At 36.5% G+C, this 21579-nt stretch overlaps 1 protein-coding gene across 5 annotated transcripts; it reads left to right on the top strand.

The window, feature by feature from the left end:
* The first annotated feature begins 1315 nt into the window (after positions 1-1315).
* On the top strand, positions 1316-20451 carry LOC116298410 (adenosine receptor A3). 5 transcript variants are annotated; one of them, XM_031706869.2, is made up of 3 exons: positions 1316-1545; positions 4190-4418; positions 16615-20451. In XM_031706869.2, exon 3 carries the CDS (start codon positions 16620-16622, stop codon positions 17706-17708), a length of 1089 nt encoding a protein of 362 aa, XP_031562729.2. In that variant the 5' UTR covers positions 1316-1545; positions 4190-4418; positions 16615-16619; the 3' UTR covers positions 17709-20451. The 5 variants fall into 5 exon arrangements, with proteins under 5 accessions (XP_031562729.2, XP_031562723.2, XP_031562728.2 ...); XM_031706863.2 differs by lacking the exons at positions 1316-1545; positions 4190-4418 and adding an exon at positions 4457-4839; XM_031706868.2 differs by lacking the exons at positions 1316-1545; positions 4190-4418 and adding an exon at positions 4696-4829.
* Positions 20452-21579: the final 1128 nt, after the last annotated feature.

Genomic DNA, 21579 nt, shown 5'->3' on the forward strand with positions numbered 1-21579 from the left:
AAGTTTATTGTAAGTATTGTATATACATTTTTTTCCCGACCCATTTTAAAGACAATGATTTTATAGGGACATCTATTTAATATATTGTAGTTAGTTTCCTTTTAGACCGTATAGGTTACGTTGTGCGCCCTATACAGGTCATAGATTTTTTTGCATCTATTGATGGTTTTCACGGCGGCCATGTTGGAGGAACTTGACAAAAGAATTTCCAATGAATTCTTGTGTTATATCCTCCAACATGGCCGCCGTGTCTTGAAAACCATCAATACGTTTTAGTACTGCATAATAATAATAAAATTGTATAAATCGCTTATTCAGGTCTGTTCTAAGCGCTATAAACAATATGATATAATGATAAAGTTATAAACAAAAAGCTAGTTTAAAAATTAAGTTCTGATTTAAAGGAGGAGAGCCTGGGAATAGTTCTTATTAGTGATGATAGTGAAATCCACAGTTCTGGAGCAGCAACGGAACAAGATCAATAACTATAGGGTTTAAGGCGATATGGTGTGGGAATTAGCAGCAGTTAGATGAGGAACAAAGATTACGCCCTGGTTGATAGAGTGCAAACAATATATCCGTGAAACACTAATAACTAAATTGTTCAAAATGGTGCTAGTTAAACGAAAGAAAATAATAGAATTAGCATAAAATAGTGTAAGTTAGTATTACTAATATAGTATGGGTGAGATCGCCTCATTACCATTTCGAGCCAGAATGGAATTCTCGAATTTCGCTGTATGTGAGGAGAGTTGTAGAGCGGATGAATGAATGGACGGATGAATGAATGGAGCGAATTAATGAATGAATGAATGGATAAATGAACGAATTAATAAATGGATTTATATATGAGTTAATTCAGTAATAGATGGATGGATGTATGGATAAAGGAAGAAAGGAATGAAAGGTTGAAGGGATGGATGAATAAATAAATAAATAAATTGATTAATTAATTTCAGATGGAAGAAGGAACTAGTAAACTAAAATTAAGGATGGACTTGTGAGAGAATCATTGATTCAATCAAATGTGGTCAAACGAATGAAAAAGAAAAAAAAATGACACAAAACGAAATAGATCGTATAAATGATTTATATGCATTAATAGATTCCTATGCTTGCAACGTAAAAATCATCCTAATAAACATCGATATTTTTTTTCTTCTGCACTTACCATGTTTTCCTCTCAAAACGTCTAGCAATATATAGTAATAATAATCGAAGCTAGACCCCCCGGCGACCGCCTCCAGATTTTAATCTTTTTTAAACTCCTATGAATGAAAAACATATATAAAATCCATCCCATCTACAGCAATCCGTCTGCGTTTGGTAGTGTCCTTAGGGTATTAACATCCACACGTTAATACTGAAGCCGATGCTGTACCTCTCAATCTCTCTACTTCACGTTAAACATCATTTAGTTAGAACCACTACAAGATGTCAAATTAAGGACTATCTCAACGAGAAGGAAGCGTAATTGCCCTGCTAATATTAAACTAGTTAGTTGGATAGTAAGCGGCTGTCATTGGATCTCCTCGATCAGTTAGAGTAAGTAGCTTTCCATCGTAAGGCGCCATGAAGACTCGTTGAGTCGTTTTTACACTAGAAGCCCCTCATCTTCCAAACCATTTATTTCAACTCTGTCATTTAACCAACCTTTTCCCGAAAAAAAAAAGGTTTTGAAAATACAACCTAGTGAAACTTAATACTTAGACATAATTACGTATAAGTCAACCTTTTCTAAGCCAGTAAAAATCGTGTTTGGGTGTTATATTGTTTATAATAATTGTTCACAGTGCTTTATGAAGTAGACTTTATTTTTTGTTTTGACACTATAAGACAGTGCAATATAATTAAAGTTCATTTGCCAAAATCGTGGGGATCCTTACGAAACGGATGTTGAGTGAATTCACTTCTATTTTTATATTAGACTGGCAAATGTTTTGACTTTGGAGTCTTAATCATTTTGGACATTCAACATTAAGAAAATATATAAAGAGGAAGTTTAGACGTTTTTGCCGAACGACACGAGTGAAAAACGTAGGATCTGAAGAAGATAATTGACCTAAAAATCGGCTTAAGAATTATGCTTTTAAAATTCAAAATTGCTTGAGAACAAGATTGCTATCGTATTTATGTATCTATACTTGGGAATATTAAATTATTTTAAATAATACTCGAGGGAATGACTTGTGGTCTGAATAGGAAAACATTACGCACAAAGTAAAAGGACCTAGATAAGAAATAATATTCAAGGGAATGAAATGTGGCCTGAAATGGGAAAAACATTACATCCAAAGTAAAAGGATCTAGAAAAGAAATAATACTCAAGGGAATGACATGTGAAACTGGAAAAGCACTACGCCCAAAATAAAATAGTACGTGCTATTTGCATGTGGTTAAGCTTGCAGTTCACCCCTCTCCCGAAATATTTATCTTGTGCGCCACTTTTCTTCGCACCAAGAAAAACGACACATGGAGACGTAAAACCTTGTTTTCTGAAGTAATCTCCTTAGTAGCTAAATTTAGGACTTCCAAATAAACTTACTCACTGATGACGTTTAGTTCCTCTTTATCTTGAAAAGTTTGTTCTTTAAAAATATCTAATAACGTGTTTTATTTATATAAGTGGGATTATCCTTTCCTATCGTTGATTTTAAATACTCAAATTAGACCCTACGTAAGACGAAAGTGCGGTTTAATTTATTACTTCAGGTAACAAATCTACTTATCGTAAAAATATAATATGGTAGTTTTGTTCAAGGTATTTGTCCACTTGAGGGAGCTTCGAGCCATCGCCATACTGACCGTAGACAAATTTGAGTTTCTCAAGTAGCTTGATATCAAATTATAGTCAATGTTTTCTATGCCTCTAAGACTTTTTTTTAATGATTGCTGGTGTTACAGTCGAAATCTTGGTAAAAAATAGTTATTGTATGAGGAATGGATTGAAAATGAAAAGATGGAAGTCACTGTATGCTGATGTTGGTTTCCTTCTTTCCTTCCTTGCTTCCTTGCTTCCTTCTTTCCTTCTTTCCTTCCTTGCTTCCTTGCTTCCTTGCTTCCTTGCTTCCTTGCTTCCTTGCTTCCTTGCTTCCTTGCTTCCTTGCTTCCTTGCTTCCTTGCTTCCTTGCTTCCTTGCTTCCTTGCTTCCTTGCTTCCTTGCTTCCTTGCTTCCTTGCTTCCTTGCTTCCTTGCTTCCTTGCTTCCTTGCTTCCTTGCTTCCTTGCTTCCTTGCTTCCTTGCTTCCTTGCTTCCTTGCTTCCTTGCTTCCTTGCTTCCTTGCTTCCTTGCTTCCTTGCTTCCTTGCTTCCTTGCTTCCTTGCTTCCTTGCTTCCTTGCTTCCTTGCTTCCTTGCTTCCTTGCTTCCTTGCTTCCTTGCTTCCTTGCTTCCTTGCTTCCTTGCTTCCTTGCTTCCTTGCTTCCTTGCTTCCTTGCTTCCTTGCTTCCTTGCTTCCTTGCTTCCTTGCTTCCTTGCTTCCTTGCTTCCTTGCTTCCTTGCTTCACTCCTTCCTTCCTTCCTTCCTTCCCTCACTCCTTCCTTCCTTCTTCCTTCCTTCCTTCACTCCTTCACTCCTTCCTTCCTTCCTTCCTTCCTTCATTCCTTTCTTCCTTCCTTCCCTCCCTCCCTGTCTGTTCGTCTCCGTACCTGGCTTTCTTTCTTTATTCGTTCCAAGTTTAATTGTTTGGCAATGACTAGAAACGTGGCAACGAAAATGATTTCTATAATATACTTGTTAAAGCAATATTCAATTCACTTTCTTTATATATTTTCTTCTTGTGGTTATCTTGTTTACCACAATAAGGCACAACACAGCCAACAATCTTTGCCCACAAGATGCCTCAGTCCGACAGTATTTTTTATTACAAAAGCCAATCAAACCTAGATCAAAAAACATTTTTTTTCGAGGGAGGAAAAACGGAGAACCCGGTGAAAAACTCTTGTGTCAAATCATTTATACACTATGAGTCTAACTACGACCTCGGTCACAGATTTAATGCCGAAACATGCTTTACAAAAAGAAAAAAAAATCCGTTTTAATATTGAAAATTTTAGATTTATTTTTTATTATACGATGATTGCTCATAAGTATTTTATTTATTCGTCTGTCACATGAACACTCATATATTTTTACTTACCAACGCTGAAAATTAACTTCTAAATTCTAAATTTTTTTCTTTGCTTGTACAGAGTTGGGAGACGGAGAAGGCGTGTCCAACACGTGTATAAAAACACCTCGCCTGATCGTACTTGGAATAGACCCACGTCTCAATGTATCTCAAGGGAAAGTCCTGTTAGACTCAGTCAGCTATAGATAAGATCCCGACGACAAAGCTACCTTTAGGTGAAAGCATCAAACGACTAGTCATTCCTTTGACTGTGTTTAAAAGAGTTGATCCACTCAAGATTACTCTTTAAGGTAAGCAATCAATGACTTGTATATGTTTTACGACCTTCTTTAAGAGCAGTCACTTGACATGTCGTAAGTGCTAGATATTCGACATGTGTAGCTATGACTCCCAGATGTTCGTTGATAAAAAATCGTCTTTTGAATCACGCATCACTAACACCACCAACTTCACATGTCCAAACGCATGCTCAACTAACTTGCTCAGTTATAGTTTACCAACTTCAGAAAATAAATTTCCAGTCGAGATTGATTCCTGGTTGTCTCCGTTTGGAGCCTATTAATCAATCATTTTTGGGAGTTACGTCTTATGAGAGACTGAACCGCATACTGTCAGATTCGCGGCACGCAAGGGTAAAGAAGGTTCTCAGAGAGACGAAATACAAGCCATGCACAAGTCCGTGTAACAAATTTAAACACCAGGTAATCAAAGGTAAATGAGTAATTTCTCTAATTTAAAACATTTCCTTTTTACTATTCACTGAGTTGCTTATATTCTGGAAGTTTAAGTAACAACTCAGAGCTAGCTCAACCACCGTGCTTGCCACCGGGATAGCTTACATGGTTTAAAGAATCCACGAATTACACAAGGTTTCATTTATTTTTCAGGCTTTTTTCTTTCGTATTATTTTAAAGTAAACCCAGGCAGTTATCCGTCTTTAGAAATTCAACTCGTGTTTAGTATTATCAACTGGAGACTACGAAAAGCCCTAAACGTTGCCGTATTTAACACTCATTCTATGTATCTGCCTACGAAAACTGTTCGAAAAATTGAACTGCTTATATCGGTGCTGCATGTAGTTTGCCTTCTTGATCAATGCTGCCTCATCGCTGACCATCTCCCAAAAGGGCAAATCCGTTCGGCTCAGGCCAATGGCTGTTATAAGTGAGAAACTAGTTGACCTAGGTATGCTTTATCTGATTGTTTAGCTTTCATATATGACTGTGGTGGTAAATAGCTTGCTTAAGCGTTTTAAGAAAGCTTGTAAATTGATCGCAGATTTTTATTCTTTTGTATCCATGAGACAAAACGTTCATCTGTTTTTTATGTGTGACTGACGTTCGTTTATATAGATGTTTACTTTAGCGTTGAAGTTAAGAAATTGTATTAATTGAATAGAAAAATCATTAAGTTTCGTTCCTGTCATGTTGTTCTGCGGTAATGGCAGGAAAACTGCTACTGCGTAGGCTAAACAGCGGATTCTTAAGAGAGAGTGTTGACTTCTGAAAAGAAAAAATACTTCGACGGCAAACTGTTTGTTATTTTAGGTGTGAAAAACAATTAGATGACGCCTTCAATAAATGAAAAATAATAAGAAAATTATGTTAAGCTTTTCGTGAGATGTTTTTTCCCTTATCAGCAAAGGATGGACCAAAAGTTTGATCTCACAAAGCAGTTGGTTCTAATCGACTTAAAAAATACAAATCTCAGATCATCTGGGAACAGACTTCCATCAACGTGATTTGGTCTGTTCTATTAAATCATGCATTTTATCGAAGCTTTAATCTTGATGACTAAAGCCTCTCACGACCCTGGGGTTATCTTGATTGTTTCTTGTGAAAGGGTTACTTTTTTTTCGATTGCTTTTTACTATGCAGATTTAGATGTAAGTATATTTTGATAATACAGCCTCGATATGCGGAGACATTTGGGCTGACGCGCGTCCGTTGTCATTTTGTCATTTTGCAATTTTCTTCTTCTTAAAAAACGAGCTTTATTAAGTAAATTCCCTCTTGAAGAACTGGGATTTGTTTGTCTCGAAAAAAAAAAAAAAAAGCTTGGAAGTACCAAGCACGAAAAACGTTTGACCATTTCTTTTTGTGAAAATCATAATTGCAAAACTGACAGTTAAATAGTTCGTATTCTTTTTACTTTTCCTGTTATTCAAAATTACTCTGAAAAAATCTTAGTGACGGTCTATTGGAGTCGAAGCCTGATGATTGAGTAGTATGATTTACTCTTGGTAGTATAGAGTGCTTTAGGACAAAAGTGAATTAATGTTTTTGCATGACAATGGTCGTACAAATTTTCTCCTGTGAAACTTGTGAAGACACTAAGAAATAAAAGAGATGGATTGGGTATGACCAAAATGGTTCACGAATACGTAATACATTACCACGCATCAAATGATGTTCTAATGTTTACAAATAATGGGCAGATATCAATAACTATTTCCTATTTCGATCATCTGACGTTCACCCTGTCGTGGGAGTGCTTGCTCAGCTATTAGAGTGTTATTTGATTGAGCCAAGACTCACCGTTATACCTCCATGTGAATAACATAGCAGAAGAAGCAGGTGAAGGGATACGGCTTGATATACACCTGATATGCGTTGTATTATCACGACCAGAAACAATGCATCATTGATAATAAAATGCACCTCACGGGGCGATTCTAACATCTTCTTTCTTGCTTAACTGATTTTCAATTGTTTGTTCAAAACTCGATTAGCTTAGAACAGCTTAGAATGGGTCCTGATTTTACATCACGCATATTCAGTGCACATGATAATGAATTCAGAAATTTTGAGATAAAACCGAGTGAAAGGGTTGGGGTATAACATTAAAACTATATCTATGGTCGGTAGTTCGATTCAGCGAGCTCTAGAATCCTGGGCTTTAAGGGTCGAAGGTAAGCAATGATGACATAACTCGAAAAGCGGTGCGCACTTTATTCCCCTCTCTCCATCAGTGCTTTGTTTTAAGGGTATTAAAGCTCGATCTACCAGGGATAGAGAGAACTCGAAGAGCGGTGCGCACTTTATTCCCCTCTCTCCATCCGTGCTTTGTTTTAAGGGTATTAAAAGCTCGAGCTACCAGGGATAGAGAGAACTCGAAAAAGTAGTGCGCACTTTATTCCCCTCTCTCCATCAGTGCTTCGTTTTCAGGATTTTACACACATTTTTAAGACTGTCGAAAAACCAAATAAAAAATTTAAACAAAAAAATTATTTGATGTATTTTGAAAATTGCGATTTAACTCATGCATAACAATTATTTACTATGTCTACCCTCGTGTTGTTATGTTTATTTTATTTAAGTTATAAAAAAAATTACTCTTGTAAACTATATCAAACCGAGGATGATAACTTATATTAAACTCAAAGTGCACCAAAGGCCGAAGCTAAAACGCACAGAATTGAAAGATTTGAAATATTTCAACTAATATGTTTTCTTAATGAGTTCATGTCATTTTTGCTCTTTTGTAAACACTCGAGAAAATATTTTTTTTCTACCACAAAGCTAGCGATTGAGCCAAAAGTCTCTCCCTAATCATCAATCCATAAAGGAAAAGCGACGTTTTCTGACGCATTTGCCATTCGAGTGGGTTTACTCAACGAAATCCTCGTTTAATCCTGCAAAACTGCTAATATCCAGGGCCTTATAATCCACTTTGTCACTATCGCTAAGTAGATAATTACATAAACTATACGAATGTAAAATGCAAATCATCCTCGATGGATATCACTTATGTTTTCCAACTGAATGTATTGTTTTGTCTTACTAAACGAATTTGAAGCAAAAATTTAGTAGTTGAAAAAAGAAGAGTGAAGAGAGAGAGAGAGAGAAATGAATGAATAAATGAATGAATGAATGAATAGATGGATGGATGGATGCTCTGGAGCTCATCTTACTGAGCGATGGATGGATGGATGAAAGGATGAATGAATGAATGGATTGATGGATGGATGGATGGATGGATGGATGGATGGATGGATGGATAGATGAATGAATGGATGGATGGATGGATGGATGGATGGATGAATGGATGGATGGATGGATGGATGGATGGATGGATGGATGGATGGATGGATGGATGAATGGATGGATGGATGGATGAATAAATGGATGCATGGATGGATGGATGAATGAATGAATTTACTTTGTGTATTTGTAACGCGTTTCATGATCAACCGACTGCGTCGCGTAAACAGGTGTTCCTAGTAGCGTGTCTCTGCCTGCCCTAAATGTGTTTTTTGATAGATGAACAATTCTCTTGACGCTCTTTCTGTATTTTTCTCTTCTTTAACTTTGCACTTTTAGTTCCCGCAAGTCCATTCAGCCATCAAAATCAAGCACTTTTTTAACAGCAAGGTTAGGTTAACGTCGGTGGTTTGGTTAGAGTGGGATGTTTTATGGGATTATATTTTTGATAAGCTGAAGTCGATCCAGTTTCGATTCCAATTTTGATCATTTTTCTTTTTCCTTTCTCGAAATTTTTAACGCTATTTCTTGTTCAATCTTCTATTTAAAAAATTTCTCTCTAATTTTTTTCTATCTTTTCTTTCTTCCTTTCTTTATCTCTCTCTCTTTTTCCTATCTATCCTTCTCGTTCCTCGTTCTCCTTCCTCTCACTCTTTCATTCTATTCTTCCGTCATTTCTTTCTCGCTATCTATTATCTTTTCCATCACGCTCTCTCTCTCTTTATAATATCCCTGCCAACTATTCATTCTTTTCTCTTCCTTATATTTTCCTCCCCCCTCAGTTTAAATCATTATTTCTCATTTCAACAAATTATTTCCATTATCTCACGGAAGATTTAATCGAGCAGCCCCTTCTCTCCATGACTTAATTTCCTTTCAAACTATCTGTCGCGTCATGATTTATCTTGCGCTAGCAAATCCGTCATTCACATCGAAAAGAAACAAATGGCGTTCGCGTTGACGAAAGGATATCTACGAGACAGCATCAACCAGATGCCACATACCAATAAATTTGACAAAAGTAGTATTTAGAGTCAAGTTACTCTGATAATATTATTATCCCGGCGTCATGATTTTATAAATGACGTCCGTGTTTTCTTAAAAACAAATTCATTTAAAAAAAAACATAAAAACTCCATAAGTTTAGCTTTCAGATCGCCGACATTTTTGGGGGTTCTGTGACTTCTTATTTTATCAAATGTCTGTATTTATATTATCTTATCTTCCACTTGAATGTGACACTAAAATGGGTTTTAAGATAGGCAGTTAAATGGCTTTCTGATCAGACACGTGATCCAACGTTTGCTTACTATACTACTTATTACTCTGGCCAGAACAACAAGATAACCCTTTATCGTATCTATCTATATGGGTAATGATAGGTAAATATGAATTTTGATTTTTTCCTCTTTCCTTGTCAAATTTTGTTTCTTATTTCATTTTGATAAAACTCATGAATGATTTTAATACCGGAACATTAGTTTTTGCTTCAAGAGGCATGAACAGTGAAATGGCTTCCCTGCGCACGTGATTAGAAACATTCAACTGGCTTTATTTGCGTTGTTCTTTCTTTCGATCTGCGGTTATCAATTCTAATTTTTATCAAAGCTTTTGGGGAATTTACCGTATTGAATAACGTAGATTGTGGTTGCTCACTTCGACCAGCTGTCTCCTATTAGCCGTTCCTTATCAAAACCTTCTTTTTTCAAAAATTTAATGTAACTGAAGACTACTTTATTATATTAGGATTTGATTTGATAATAATGGCTTAATGTTATTCAATTGATATCAATAAACAAAATTACATTTTCGCGATAGATAAACTCATGGCTCTGAAGAAATATAAAAATCACACCTTGAAACCATAACAATCTAATTTTCATTCGATCTATTTTGAAGATAAAAGTGAATCACATAACTAAAAAGATTTTCTAAGATGGGTGTTTTTTTCCCCTAAAGCTTCTCGGTATTTCTATCAACTTCTGGCTTCCGCACCAGATTTCAAAGGGTTATTCTTTTTCTGTAAACTTCAAAGGGAATTCCCCAATGACCGGCCACGCATTTCACCGCTTGCCCAACAGAAATCAAGTCCGCTTCCTAAATTAGAATCGGAAACATTGATTTGTCCAAGGAACTTAGTCTTCTTGCTGAACAAAGCGATAATTGATTTTGAAGGCAATCAGCTACATTTCGGGACAGTGCATAGACTTAAAGCAAGATTAAGATTCTTGTTTCTGATTGGTCGATACAGCGACGCTGGAACCAATGAGAACTAAGCAGAGATGATTCTGGTTCTCTCTATTTGATATCTTACGAAAGCACTGTCTCATTCCCTTTAACATAATTTTTCTTCTTATCGGGCATCAAGATCTAGAAGATATGTCTTTAGTAGGTATATTTCTTTAAGGTCACGAGAAGCAACACCAAATTGAACTGGCAAGTTCTCCACTGAGTATGCCGCTAAAGAACAACCACATAAATACTTGTTAGTTTGAGGATTTGAGTGACATTCACTTATGTTAAGCTGGTTCAGTATTGTATGTTTATTGATCATATTTAGATCAGCCAGACTTGACCACTAGGCATCTGGGTTTGTGGTTGAAGACAGTATAAACGGAGCGCGCCCAACAATCATTCTCCGTGTCAGATCCAAACGACCACAGATCAATTTGAAAAAAAACCTGGAGAACAAGACACTCGGACTTCAAAACCAGGTACCCACGATCAAATGTTTTTTTGCTCTTTATATCTCACATTCCTGTTATTGAATTACATTCAGTATCAATTGTGAGTTCCTATATTTAGGCTTCAAGTTTTTATGTGCCAAGATTTTGTTATTGACATTCTGAAGAAATTATCCACAGCTTTCGCGAACAAATATCAAATGTTTCACAACCATTCATCCAATACTAGGAGTATTTAAAGGCTAAACACGAATGATAGACAGCCAAACATGCCCCAGGGTATAATTTCGAGAAATTAAGATCAGTTCTAAAGCTTCTTTTGAACCAGTGCGGTCGCAGAAAGGTCATTTGTAGACAATATAGGTTTTTTTTGACCTTTTACTAATCCTTCTGCTTTCCGCAAAGCCGACAAGTTTCTAATCGATCACAAAAAAATATTAATCTACACAGTTAGCATTACCGCAATTTTCGAGGAATCAGTTAAGGTTCCGGTTCTGTATCGGAAGAAAGTAAAACTTTATTTGAGAAATAGATATTTAATTTCTTTAAAATATGGATATTTATATCGTTATATATTAGATGGACTGCTTAACATAACGCATTATCATTGAAGAGAAACCTTGGCGTATAGCCTCATTCGAGCAGATGGGATTTATTGATCACCCGGAATCTTAGACTAAGCCAGACCAACTTGGTTTCTTGGTTAGAAGGGAATGAATAGAAGAAAAACGCAGTGTGAGATCAAGGTTTTTTTGTACACACAATTAGGATCAAGCTGTTGTTTTCTTCAATCTTGCGCATACATCTTTAAAAGGTAACTTCGTTTCGTCGTTATTGCGAGTCTTATTCTTCTTAATGGATCCACGCTACTTTGATTTTAGCTCTTTTAGAACACCATGTTAATCTCTGTCTGGTTATCTCCTAATGACATAGATTATCTTAGAATTTAGTTCATTGAGTCGAGTATTTCGCTCGGTGAACTTTTGTGGATCTCCTATAGCAGACAGTACCCCAGCTTTCTTGCTTATTATGAATATAGTTCTGCCACACGGGGACGCGAGATACGACAAGAGAACAGGAAAATCACGACCTAATTCAGAACCTGCGTCTTTAAAAGCGTATCACGAATGATAACATCTTTTTGAGCGTACACTGGAAATCGATTTGTTCCAGAGAGATTGAGATCTGTTGTGCAATCTTTTCAGTCGTAGTTAGACCCATTTCGGCGTTTTTGATGTGGACTAATAGGCAACTGCATATTTTCTGTCCTCGGTCCTAGTGCGCGGAAAGGAAATCAGTGACCTTTTTACCATTGACGCGGGTCACTGGGAGTACTTTTACTTTATACCCGACGCTTTATTTTTCCATCATTCGGCACCGTCATCCCTGTGAAAGTAATTCTGTAACGTCTTACGAATGATATGTCACAGACCAGAGGTTTCTTTCTGACCAAAGGTGACACTTTAACCTAAAGAAAATGGATAGTTTTGTATATCTGTTTTTAATCAACATATTTAGCTGTTGCCACATTCTTGCAATGCATACGACATTTGTACGAAAACCATTTGGTCCTTTCTCCTTTTTTTTATTCTTGCTTTTGTGCATCTTTTTTTTTTTTTTTTTTTTTTTCAGTTATATTTAGTTGTTGTTGTCGTCTTTTACATCTTTTTCTTCTTCTTCTTCTTCTTCTTCTTCTTCTTCTTCTCCTTCTTCTTCTTCCTACTTCAGTCTTCCATTGTCTCTTTTTTTCTTCTTCGTTTCGTTTCTTCTTCATCTTTCTTAAGTCTTTCATTGTCTCTTTTCTTCTTCTCTTTCTTCTTCTTCTTCTTCTTCTTTTTGTCCTTCTTCAATCTTTCATTGTCTCTTTTCTTCTTCTCTTCCTTCTTCCAATTCCTTTCATCTATTTTTGTTTTCTATATTTTAATGCATCAGTGATTCACCCAAACAAGAACATTTCTAAACACCTCGCGTCAATTAATTTCCTTCTTGTAATATTTACAAAACCTTTTATACTCAAAAAATAATGAAACCATTGTCAAGACAACCCAATAATCTTTGTTTACGACTTGCTTCTAATTTGTAATAGTCGTCAGTTATTTCTGTTTATGCGGGATATAATAACTCGGCGGACAGGAATAACTGAGAAACGCTGAAAATATAAAATAAAAATATAATAATAAAATCGAGAGAAACATTAATTGCACCTGCCTGGGTTTCTATTTGATTCTAAAAGACAACAGACTCATGTTTTTCAGATACTAGTGAGTTATTTCTCCAAGTGGTGGTTCCAGGACTCGACAGGTTCTACGGGTAACAAATTTCAAACATGTCGTTTAATCGATCACTTAGGCCGAACAAATAACATTCATCCTGATCTACTTAAAATCACATGAAAATCTAGAATTTCCCGTCATTCATCACTAGTAGAGTGAGCTCTATTTGCTTTATTGATATCATTATCGTTATTATTCTTGTTTCTCATCTTTTTTAATATCTAAGGTTTGACGGTCAGAAAAACAAATTGATTATAACGTAATATGGTACAGCGTCGCTTTAATTTAATATCCTAATAATAATTCAAGTTTTCTCGGAAATACGTAATCCGGGCAGTTTGGAAACAGGCGGGCGTGGCAAAACCACATGGTGAATACAGAAAAAATCCACAAGATTTAACGGTAATGTCTTAAGCCTAATGTTCTGCCATTCTAGACTAATAACAAGAATTGTAACGCGGATATTTTCAATATTTTCTTCGGTAAACGGATTAGATTCCAAAATCAGATTAGTTCTGAAATCACTAGACAAGACTCGGAAAGTCTAAACCTCGAAAAATACATTTAAAATGAAATAGAAAGCTGAGGTTTATTTTATATCGTTTCTGGGAGGTACGTACACACTTCAAATGCCGACACTTTGATAATATTCTATTGATATTTTTTACGATGAACCTTTTTGGCTTAGAGTCTAATGTCTTCCGAAGGCTTTAAATTCGTATATCCAACAACCTTTACCGATTTTAAAGCCTTACCGATTTTAAAGCCTTACCGATTTTAAAGGAATATCGTACAAAGTCTATGCTTTTTCAAATGGTCAAACACCGAAGAATGTCAGATTCGAGATTATGTGGTTAATCGGGGTGCCTTGTGTTGGCCATGATTTTAATCATGTCACGTCATCACAAATTTATGAAAAATAGATTTCGTGCAAGGCACCAACTTTGAATAGCAGCAAGAGAGGGTGACGTGTAATGCTCAACTTACATGCTAGTGTGCATTCCATCAGTTTACTTTTAAAGTGTTCTCAAAATCTTGAATTTTTCATTGCAAAAGCGAGTAACCTCTTTTTACCGCCCGAATGTTCTACACAGCGTTTCGACTCCTGAGGTTATTTATGAAAATTAACACTAAAGACCGAGTTTCCTAATTTTGGAAATTAACTGTTTATCTTTCCTGATCTGAATCAACCAATTATATTTTTCCTTTTGTTAATGAAAATAAAAGAGCCGCCGAACGCGATAAAACCGCTCTGGTAATGAAGCAACGGGAAGTCGATATTTTAGGAAACTATTTTTATCAGAGAAATCGTAAAAGCCTCACTAAATCTTGCACGCTACAAAATTTCTCTCAAACTTAGTTTAACGTATGAAAGAAGTGAGACATGGAATGATTTTTCGTAGACATATAGCCGTTATTTATGTGCAGATATTTCACTAGTACTACTTAGCAGGGGCAGCCGTGTGAGGTCACAACACGACAAAACAATAAAAATAGAGTATTAGAGATAAGAGTATTGATCAACATCGCATGCAGGATATATGACTTTATGTTATCGAGTTTTGACTTCATGGGGGTTATTGTACTTTGAACTGTTGAATCCGCTATCTTTGACATTTGTGGTCGTTAAATATTACAGCAATAGAGGAAGTGGAATAGGACGTATTAGATCTTAATCAAATGGGAAATTCGTTAAGAGAAGAGAGGGGTGAAAAAGTGGCAGCCATGTTGGATGGTGTTCACTATAGGTGGATTGTAATCATTCCTAAGGGAATATAAGTGGCAGCCATGTTGGATAGTGTTCACTATAAGTGGATTGTAATCATTCCTAAGGGAATATAAGTGGCAGCCATGTTGGATGGTGTTCACTATAGGTGGATTGTAATCATTCCTAAGGGAATATAAGTGGCAGCCATGTTGGATGGTGTTCACTATAGGTGGATTGTAATCATTCCTAAGGGAATATAAGTGGCAGCCATGTTGGATAGTGTTCACTATGAGTGGATTGTAATCATTCCTAAGGGAATATAAGTGGCAGCCATGTTGGATGATGTACACTATAGGTGGTTTGTAATCATTCCTAAGGGAATCAAAGAGGCAGCCATATGTTGGATGATGTTCACTATAGGTGGTTTGTAACCATTCCTAAGAGAATAAAAGAGGCAGCCATATGTTGGATGATGTTCACTATAGGTGGTTTGTAATCATTCCTAAGGGAACGAAAGTTGCAACCATGTTGGATGATGCTCACTATAGGTGGTTTGTAATCATTCCTAAGGGAATATAAGTGGCAGCCATATGTTGGATGATGTTCACTATAGGTGGTTTGTAATCATTCCTAAGGAAATAAAAGTGGCAGCCATGTTGGACGATGTTCACTCTAGGTGTTTTGTAATCATTCCTAAGGGAATAAAAGTGGTAGCCATGTTGGATGGTGTTAACTATAGGTGGTTTGTAATATGGAATCAAAGTAGCAGCCATGTTATAAGGTGTTTTTTAATCTCGATGATTTGCAATATTTTTTTCATCAACAAGAAAAGTGATCATAATTTTTTGTAATATTATTCACATATTTTTTAAATTAAATAAACCATATTAATAGATCAGTGTTTTTTTTGGCGCCAATTGTGTCACCAGTTAACCATATGTGTTCAAGGTGTTGATCCCTGCGTGGCCAGGGTAAATTCCCTGGCGCCAAACAGTTATTAATTGATAGAAAATATTGTCGCTTCTCTTATTTATTATTGACATATTTACTACAATATAATTAATCAAAACTGTCGAATTCCAGGTTTGGGGTCGATGTGATCAAATTAGCAGTTTCTAGCTTCGTTTAAGCATTTGACAGCGATATTAAGGATTTGGATTAAGACTTATTGCTACTGTTTGAGTCCTGTAACAAAAACGCCAGTATTGGAAGGAAATCTTGTCCTTTTGAGAGACTTTTTGTAAGACCGGGGGGTTTAGCTGTCAATATTTTAGAGCCTGAGCTTAATGGTTTCTAAACAACCCACTTTATTTTTGTCAAAAATTCCAAACATGTTTTTAAAGACCCTATATAACTCGCATTAACTGTGCAATATCTATATAACAATCTTTCTCCCCTCCCCCCCCCCCCCCCCCCCCCCCCCCCCCCCCCCCCACGGCTTAATAAGCATAGCCTTCTTAAGTGCAGCGTACAAATACCATTAATAATTGGTAGGATTGAAAAATGGGAGGTTCCCGTCGGCGTATTTCGAAAACATCGTTTCCAGCTGAATACCGTTTTTATGCTGAAAATCTTCCTATGTTATAACAAGTGCCAAAAGCTATCTTTTCCATTTCGCCCGAGGGAGTAACTGAACTGAACTATTTTCCAAACTGTTTTGTACCGTGCGCTGCATGTGTTCAGTTAACTTCAACTAGGCATAAAAAGAAAAGCTCAGTTACTTCTGTTGCGGGTTGTTAATGTTCTAATACCCGATGGTGTGTATTTAGGAATACCTTTCATTATTAGGGATTTGTCTTAAGGTTTTTTAGCATTCATTTTGTTCATTTTCGTTGTAGACAAAATGGCTAGCAACAATACAACAAACGGAGACCCAGGAGAATATTTCATGGACGAAGCATCGTATTCCTTGGCGGAGATCGTAGCCTGGTCTTTTGCTTTTGGCCTCGAAGGATTTCTTATTATTTGTGGGAACATTTTAACAATCTCGACATTTGTTGGGACTAAGCGACTTCGTCGACAAAGCACAATACTACTTATTAATCTCGCTACTGCTGATCTTTGTGTTGGTTTGCTATCCATCCCTGTATTCATCTACTACTTTGTTGATTATCTTTACTTTTTTGGAGAAAATGAGGCCTTGGGGATGACTCATAGGATATTAGACGCTGGCACAGCTTATGCCTCGTTATTCTCGCTCGTGTTGGTATCGCTTGAGCGCGTTCGCGTCATCGTGTGGCCGCTGCAACACCGCCTCACAACAAGGCAGTTTGTCTTTGCAACGATCGCTGCAGCGTGGATTCTGGCGTTTATCTTACCTTTCCTTGATTACGCGGATACTGGTGTACCTGTATCATTCTATATTGCCGTGCCTATGCTGGCTGTTTCCCTGATCATCATGTGCGCAGCCTACGTGGTCATCTGGGTGCAGGTCCGGTACAAACGACAGAAAAGCCACAGGAAAGAATCATCGGATTTCGAGCGCGCCTTCGCTATAACCTTACTTATTGTGACCGCTACATCTGTCGTCGCTTGGCTACCATTTCAAGCGATCCTGATAATCGAGACCCTTTGCGCGGAAAAATGTGCCCCGGTGTCTGATAACGTCCTTTACACCAGCAAGCTCTTGCATTATGGGAATTCTCTTGTCAACCCTGTTATCTACAGCCTCAGGTTTCCTGAATTCAAGAAAGCAGCTTTTCGTATTCTCAGCGTGAATCGCCATAGTGGTTCAAAGAATAACGATCCAGCACTTATGCCAATGCAAGAGATCGTACCATCACCCAATCAGACGGCTAATAGTTCTATCCGATGGACATGGAAATCACGGAGCTTGCGCGGATCCACGAAAAGTAACGGAAGTCCACGACTACAACTCAAAGAGGAGGAAAAACGAAGAGAGGATTTACAAGATTTAGTGGAGCAGTCATAAAGTTAAATTCTAAGCAAAAATTCGCAGCATAATCAGATTATTACTACTGTCATTAAAAGGTTGTTTGCGGAAGATCGCAGAAAGAGAAAATGTATACTGGAAGGATGAAATCTGAGATCACAGCTAATCACGTAAGAATATCTTGAAAAGAATACCAACCCGGCAGACAGGTAATACAAATGTATTATTTAAAAGAGGTTTCGGCAGAAAAAAATCTAATCCAAGGTTCAGACGTGCTTTAATAATGCGAGATTACATCTTATAATGGAAAGAAAAACAAGTTAAAGTGAATTAGAGCGGAAAGAAAAACTCGAAGCAGCTTCTATTTTTGGAAGGTATGAAAGAACAATGCTATTTTAAGAAGAGAAAGGAGAGAAACAAAGATTTCGGCGCTTGCTATAAAGTGGGGCTCATAGTCGTAAATAGATGGCAAAATCAATCAGGGCGCATCGTAGACACATATAGAAGAGCTAAATACTCAGAAACGTTAACGATTGAGTGTTTAATGATTTGCTGGTAATCATCTTACTTCTATGTCGGTGCGAGATAAATACTGCCAGATGTAACAGTCGAGGGCATTGAATGGAAAAAATACCTTGTGACAAAAAAAAAAAAAAAAAAAAAAAAAGAAGAAGAAGAAGAAGAAAAATTTCAATCGCTGTTCTGGTGGGATGAAGTTTGGGATGAGTGGATGAGTGGGTAAAAATACTTGTAAACTATTGTCTTGTTCTCGAAAGTAATCATCATGAGGAAAGGAAAATAGTATAGCAGGGGATGATGATGATAAAGAGAAGATCAGCGATGATGATAATTACATATGAGAAGAGCAGAAATGATAATGAAGAAGAAGAAGATGATGAAAATCAGGAGACCAGGGGATGATCATGATCATGATGGTGATGATGATGATGATGATATGAAAAGACTAAGAATGATGAAGATGATCAGTAATGAGGAGACCAGAAGAAGAAGATGAGGATAGTGATGGCGATAATATGAGAAGACCAGGAATGATGATGGCGAAGAGGAAGAGACCAGGGGATGATGTTGATGATGATAGCGGTGATGATGATAATGATGAGACCATGGAATGATGATGATGATATGAGAAGACAATGAATGATGATGATGACGATAATGAGGAGACCAGGGGATGATGATGATGATTGTGATAATGATGAGACCATGGAATGATGATGATGATGATGATATGAGAAGACAATGAATGATGATGACGATAATGATGATAGGGGATGATAGGGAATGATAGTGATGATTGTGATGATGGTAACCGGGTGGTGTTGATAAGGATGCTGCTGCTACTGCTGCTGATACGATGATACGATGATACGATGATGACGATTACTATGATAATGATAAATATAATGAAGATGATTGATAATGAAGACGATGATGATTCATAATAGTGATGATGATAATGATGCTAAAAAATAATAATAATAATAATTCCTTAATGCCTATGATCGCAAAGGTAATGAATATAACAGCAGTATTAATCACGGTGATAAAAATTTAAAAACTAAAAATTTCTCAGTGATGCTTATTACATCTTTGACGATTTACCATGCTTATAATAAATGTCATACAGACGAATTCGATCAAACTGCTGCAAAAGGACGTTCAACGTCGTCACTTCGACGCACGTTCATATGGTTGAACGCATATATAAATAATTGACAACTCTTCAAACTCCAGTGCATGCAGGCTTAGCCTCGAATCCAGGAATGGCTTGTTTTGTTATTCTAATTTCTGCTTTTGTTTACCGACCTCAGAAGTGAGGCTAAGCCCGCATACAATGGAGTTTTTAAAAGTCGTCAATGCATGGACAAATATACCAGTGTACAGCTTGAATGTAAAATATAACTATATACTTAATGGGTAGGGTTAAGATAATATTAAGATACGGGTAAGGTTCTAGTTCATGGGATGATTCATTTCTGCCTTGGGACATCAGGAGTTGCAGAACCCGTTGCATTATGGGGCTGTTGGAGGGGACGATTTGACGTCTCTTATATAGCTTAGTGTTTTTCGCTTGCTGAGAGTGAAAAGAAAACTTTTGTTGTCGTGTTGAGTTTTTGAAAATGATTTTTGTTTGATGCCTTAAATGTACATGTTAACTGACCGAAGGATGAAGCCATCCCTCCAAACAGCCTCATTATGCAACGCATTTCCCCAACTCAGAAAACGCTGATACAGCAGAAGTTTGTCAAATCCCTGGTTGGTAGTTACAATTTAAAAAAAAACATTCTAGAAGGTTGCCATATATGTAGCCATAAATGTATCCATAAATCACGCAAATAGAAGCATGTCTTATTGACAATGGTCCCTTTTACCTTGGGCGTAATGTTTTCCCATTTCAGACTAAATGATTTGGGAAATAAGTGGATCAGCTCTATTTATCATAAATTTTCGAAGTCCAATAATTTAATGCAGTGGGCGCACGCGCTTGCTCAGTAATTGCTCAGTAATAAAGTTTTTATTTTGGTCCAAATTAGGATAACTAATATAAATGTATTCATTAATAATAGCCGGGTAGTTTGTCCTTTTAATGGCAACTAAAATAGTAGAATACACCAAATTGAAAAAAACACAACAACGTCTGGTTGAAAAGGTTCATTAATCGAAGCTAATTTGGTGTATATAAGACAATAATGATAACAAATAATAATCAAGAAATATAAAATTAGTGAGTCATAATAGCTGAATAAACCTCTAAAATATCTATTGCTGTGATCAACATTATCAAGCCTTGACAATAGGTTGCTATCAATAGACGTCACTTCCGGTAATAGCTCTTTTTGATGGCTTGTAGAATCCTGGAGGTTGTTTTGATCTCTTGTTTTCTGGTTTCATGTCGTAGAAATAGTCAAATACAATAGTTTGAGGACTTATTCTGATATGTCTTGACTTAACATCCGCTAGTTGCCCCCCAGTCAGCCGCTTGTTTGCCCCCCAGTCAATTCCAAAAAGTCACGTGATTGATAGTAAGCAATATGGACCTATTGGTCACGTGATTAATGGCCCCCATATTTGGATCAAAGGTTAATTCATAAATTGATGGAGATGAAAATATGTAAACTCACCGCATAAATAATGAAAATAACGATAACAAATATTATATAAGTATGCGAAATTATTCAATGCTTGAAATTTCCATCTGTTTTATTCTTGGAGTTCGTGTAAAAATATGTCAAAGAATTGGCAAAATTCCCAAGAGAATCGAACAAAGAAATGCCAGCCATGTTGGTGGCGCAAATAATCCAACAACCTAATAAAGCTATTACAGCTAAATCAAAAACTTGCAACGCGTTATCGAATCCGAAAATCGTCGTAGATATATGTTACACGGTATCAGCTTTTTTTTTTTTTTTTTTTTTGCGCAAAAGCGTATTTCGAAAAATCGTTGCTGCGTGAATCGTCCCGTGTAACATCACCTTACAGAAGTCTTTTGTCAAATACTCACAGGTAACATGTTTGTTATTACGTAAGGCTCACTCAAGCGTAGATCAAGAGTCCTTATTCGTACAACGTGTTCCGCTCAATTGTGAATTTGGTACAAAAAATGTTGAATTTAGCTTGAGAAATTGGCGGCAAATAACCTCAAGAATAGCTAGTTCCCTGGTCTGTAAGATGGGTTACCGATTACCAGTAAGTATAGAATTCAAATGCATTTTTTATCTAATAACTATGTGATACAGTGAATTGAATGTTAAAGTGCATATGTAAACAGTCAAAGTCTGCATCTTTTCCTTGTTTCCCAGTTACATAGGAGCCTAAAGCTGTAAAGGAAAGGAATTATTTCTAGTTTTTTTTTTTTTTTTATGACAAATTTTATTCTAAACTAAAGAAA

This window comes from Actinia tenebrosa, unplaced genomic scaffold, assembly GCF_029948245.1.
Source record: "Actinia tenebrosa isolate PJP-AT-01 unplaced genomic scaffold, QUT_ActTen_1.0 PGA_scaffold0__85_contigs__length_37466705, whole genome shotgun sequence".
In the NCBI taxonomy this organism is placed as follows: Eukaryota; Metazoa; Cnidaria; class Anthozoa; order Actiniaria; family Actiniidae; genus Actinia; species Actinia tenebrosa.

Coding starts and splice junctions, on each gene's coding strand:
- LOC116298410 (XM_031706863.2), top strand. CDS start 4,512: ATGACTCCCAGATGTTCGTTGATAAAAAATCGTCTTTTGAATCACGCA. Junction 4,840..16,614: donor TAAACACCAGGTAATCAAAG/GTAAATGAGTAA, acceptor TTTTCGTTGTAG/ACAAAATGGCTAGCAACAAT.